The 3,769-nt window shown below is 40.5% G+C and overlaps 2 protein-coding genes across 2 annotated transcripts; one reads left to right on the top strand and one right to left on the bottom strand.

The window, feature by feature from the left end:
* Window positions 1–22: 22 nt before the first annotated feature.
* On the bottom strand, window positions 23–575 carry SARC_10239 (hypothetical protein; the record flags this gene model as incomplete). Its single annotated transcript, XM_014295722.1, has 2 exons — window positions 23–423; window positions 569–575. The coding sequence occupies 2 exons, from the start codon at window positions 573–575 to the stop codon at window positions 23–25; spliced, it is 408 nt and encodes a 135-aa protein (XP_014151197.1).
* Window positions 576–2,112: 1,537 nt separating this feature from the next.
* Window positions 2,113–3,146, top strand: SARC_10238 (hypothetical protein). Its single transcript, XM_014295721.1, has one exon. It carries the CDS (start codon window positions 2,610–2,612, stop codon window positions 3,102–3,104), a length of 495 nt encoding a protein of 164 aa, XP_014151196.1. The 5' UTR covers window positions 2,113–2,609; the 3' UTR covers window positions 3,105–3,146.
* Window positions 3,147–3,769: the final 623 nt, after the last annotated feature.

Here is a 3,769-nt window from a genome sequence, read left to right as displayed (position 1 = left end):
GATTGAATCATCGTACGATACGCTAAAAAAAATGCTGCAAGATAGTGAAAGCGAACAACTTACCTGAACGGAGCATCTGAATTAAAAAGTTGAATCCAAGTGCTGCATGCAGTCGCTCAATGTGCGTCGTATTTGTCGCGTCTAACAGTCGAGTAAGCACCATCGTACAGGCTAGGACCTCCTCATAACCACCCCTGTTGGCACTATTAGGTACATGTGATTCGTTCGCATCCGAATCATCCTTGCTGATTCTTGCCTTCGCTAATCGCGTAAACATCTCGTCGAGCAGCGCAGCTTTTTTGGCAGCCTTATCATTCTGTATCTGCCTTTGGTTGACAGTCGGCTTTTTGCCTTCGCTAGTCTGTTCATCGTGCGCTATACTCTCGTATCGGGACGTTTCAGTTGGCCCATTCATCACCACAACTGAAGATAGTATGAGACGCTAAGTAAGCGATTGTACTGTTATTCGAAACAGCCGCACTATTCAATACCAAATTGAAATTAAATATGAACCACTACAGCGACTATGAGAGCCATACCATATGTTCATACATTGTATCATACATACTTGCCATTTTTGAAATAAATAATATTATCCCTATAAAATACCTATAAACTCTATGAAGTAATATTTCACGTGTATACATACGTATATTATTTTGGCGGGGATTTCCATATGGGGCTGTATTCGATTCTGGAATCTATTCGCTGACATGGCCTTCTAAATCAGACAGCTATGTCGCTGATATATATTCAAAAACCACTACTTCATGCCTCTGTGACTAACGACATTCTGGTCAAATATATACTATATGTTTACTACTTCACTACTGAGAGCATACGAGCAAGACAAAAGAAGGAATATCACGAACTTTAGTCTATGGCGTGGAAAGTTATTTTATTTTTAATCACCCCCCGATGTTTAATACTTTTTGTATGTCTCAATTAAAACTGACTTGTGCTCTTGAGATCATGGCATATAATCTACCAAATTAATAATAGCTAAATAAAACATTAAAGGTTTCCCTACTTTACCTTGTGAATGAAAACTCGATGGTTTGTGGTAATTTTGCCCTTGTAGTTCTACGTTGTTAGCCAGTGCAATTGACCGTTCTCGACCCAACGCTCTTCTGTCCAGTCATAATCACCTTTGTGTTTCTTCACAGATATTGCGTGCATCCAAAGCCTGCCAGTTGCCGAATCCCACTTTGCTTGTTTCTTGCAGTATACTGAGAATGCATCATCATGATAATCCGTCCAACCAAGAAACTCATTATTCATGCCGAGCTCCATCTTATTGATCATATTCACAAACGAAGTGTATTGTACCTCTGTGGCAGTTACTTTGTCTTCTCCTTCGCATGCGACCTGAAGCTCTCGGTCAATAGTCAGTGCACACAAGGTCTTGCGCTTTAAGTAGTTTACACCACCATCTTTCAAAAGTGGTTCAACTCCTTCAGAATTGTACTTATCCAGAACCCATCAACCCTTGAAGCAGTCTAGGCTGCTGATATCTTGCGGTATGTTTGAAGGTGTATGGGCTGATTTTGTATCTGATGTTGATTTTGTTGTCTTTTGCCGATATGATTTGGTATTTATATGCATGAGAATGTCAGGCAACATCTGGGCAAAATGTAAACAACCGATGCTGAAAATCAAGGCTGTTGTACTCCTACAAATTACAAGGCAATCCATAGAGGAACAAACGGTTGTTGTTTTATTACGCTTTCGCTTTCCAGCCACTGTCATATTTGTTTTCTTTTTGAAAATTATTCAATTTTGTATGTGAACTGCTTTATTTTTATTTTTTTGTTATTTTTTATATAAACCATTCGCAAGTTCGCAAGTCGTAATACAATTACATACATACTGTGGTTTTTCTATTTTAAAAACCTATATATTTCAATATTTTAGTTTTGCTTTTTTACAACAAAAGGAGTAACCGGTCACAGATGATATGTACCGTGATTGGTTCATCGTATCCTCGACTTCTCGGAGAACAATTGAACAAATGGACTATGTAGAGTCGAGTGGGAACTGGGAAGGCTTGAACCGTCTGGCGTCTACCGGCCGGGTAGTTTGGTAATTTCTTATTTCCTGTGTGGATGCCGATGGGAAGACAAGAAGTTAACAAGTCGTCACCGTTGGTCTATAGTTATTGTCAAGTTACCAGCGGCTAGCTCGTTCGGCGTTCACCGTTGAGTACTTCGGGAAGTCATACTCCTAACTCAACTACTCGTTAACTCTTCTAATTGCCACATGCTCCTTTGCGTATTTTCGTCTTTCTTTCGACATCCTCATTCCTCGAGTACCTCCAAATGTATATTCCGTGAGGTATTCAGCTCTTCTAATTTTGCACCTCTTTTAAGTATTTAGTATCAGCAAGGCCAAGCAACAAGTACCAATTGCCAATTGGCACTCCTCACATTCGAGCGTGAAATTTACTCACATGGGTTTGCAAGACTTCCATTCACATCTGTCATCTAGAGGATCCCTCCCTTCCCAGCCATCCTGTAGCCACATATGTGTTCTGAAACATATGAATACAAGCACATATACAGTTTGGAAATCACAAAAATATCTCGCAAACACAATACACATTCGCGACAATGCCACAAGACATCAGCAACCTAGACTGCTTCAAGGGTCGTTGGGTGCTGGATAAGAACAACTCTGAAGGAGTTGGACCACTTTTGAAAGATGGGGGTGTGAACTTTCTGAAGCGTAAGACTTTGTGTGCGCTCACTATTGACCTAGAACTCCAAGTCGCATGCGAAGAAGAGGACAAAGTAACTGTCACAGAAGTGCAGTACACTTCGTTTGTGAATATGATCAACAAGATGGAGCTCGGCATTAACAATGGTTTTCTCGGTTGGACGGATTACCATGATGATGCCTTCTCAGTATACTGCAGGAAGCAAGCAAAGTGGGATGCTGCAACTGACAGGCTTTGGATGCACGCAGTATCTGTAAAAAAACATGAAGGCGACTACGACTGGACGGAAGAGCGTTGGGTCGAGAACGGTCAATTGCACTGGCTAACAACGCAGAACTACAAGGGCAAAATTACCACAAACCATCGAGTTTTCGTTCATAAGGCATAGTTTAATCCGTAGGTATTAAAATATAAAATAAATGTATAAAAGGTTATTTCGTAACGTATAGTACCAGCTTTCATCCCGCGTACAAAATAAATAACATCTAGAAAATAGCTGTGCGTAATATACATAGACCAATATTGAATATTATTTGCTAAGAAAGTCTGCCATTTTGAATCGATCGGATACCGAGGTTAATATAATAGTAGTGTGTGGCGAGATATGACTTTCATTCGTGAGGCCCCTGAGGCTATACCATGCACATCGTTCATAGCCATTCTGAATTCGATAGCTCGATCAAAGCGCAAATACCAGGTGAAACAAACCCCGCGGGCCTCGTTTCGGTTCTGTCATCGACTATAGGGTCTGGGTGGAAGTTAGCTGTAAACGGGATTGTAATCTAATTCCCACCACCCCCACCCCCCGACAATGAATGCGAAGAACATTTGTCATGCTTGAGAATTTGTAACAACTTTTGATGACCAACGCGAGAATTGAATCCTTTGACATATGCAATATCCTTCACAACGAGCACGTTCAATGCATTCGTACCCTGACTACGGGTGTTTAAATTGCTTATGCTGAAGCATTTTTAACAGCTTATTACAACCAATATAGTGTGTGTGTGTGTTTGTGTGTGTGTACTTGTGTATATATACATATACATAAAT

The sequence above is a fragment of the Sphaeroforma arctica genome, assembly GCF_001186125.1.
Source record: "Sphaeroforma arctica JP610 unplaced genomic scaffold supercont1.1181, whole genome shotgun sequence".
NCBI classification, from domain to species: Eukaryota; class Ichthyosporea; order Ichthyophonida; genus Sphaeroforma; species Sphaeroforma arctica.
Note: the sequence above shows the minus strand (reverse complement) of the source record. Positions and strands in the feature narration are given on the sequence as shown.

Excerpts from the sequence above, each read along its gene's own strand:
- SARC_10238 (XM_014295721.1), top strand. The coding sequence starts at position 2,610 with ATGCCACAAGACATCAGCAACCTAGACTGCTTCAAGGGTCGTTGGGTG.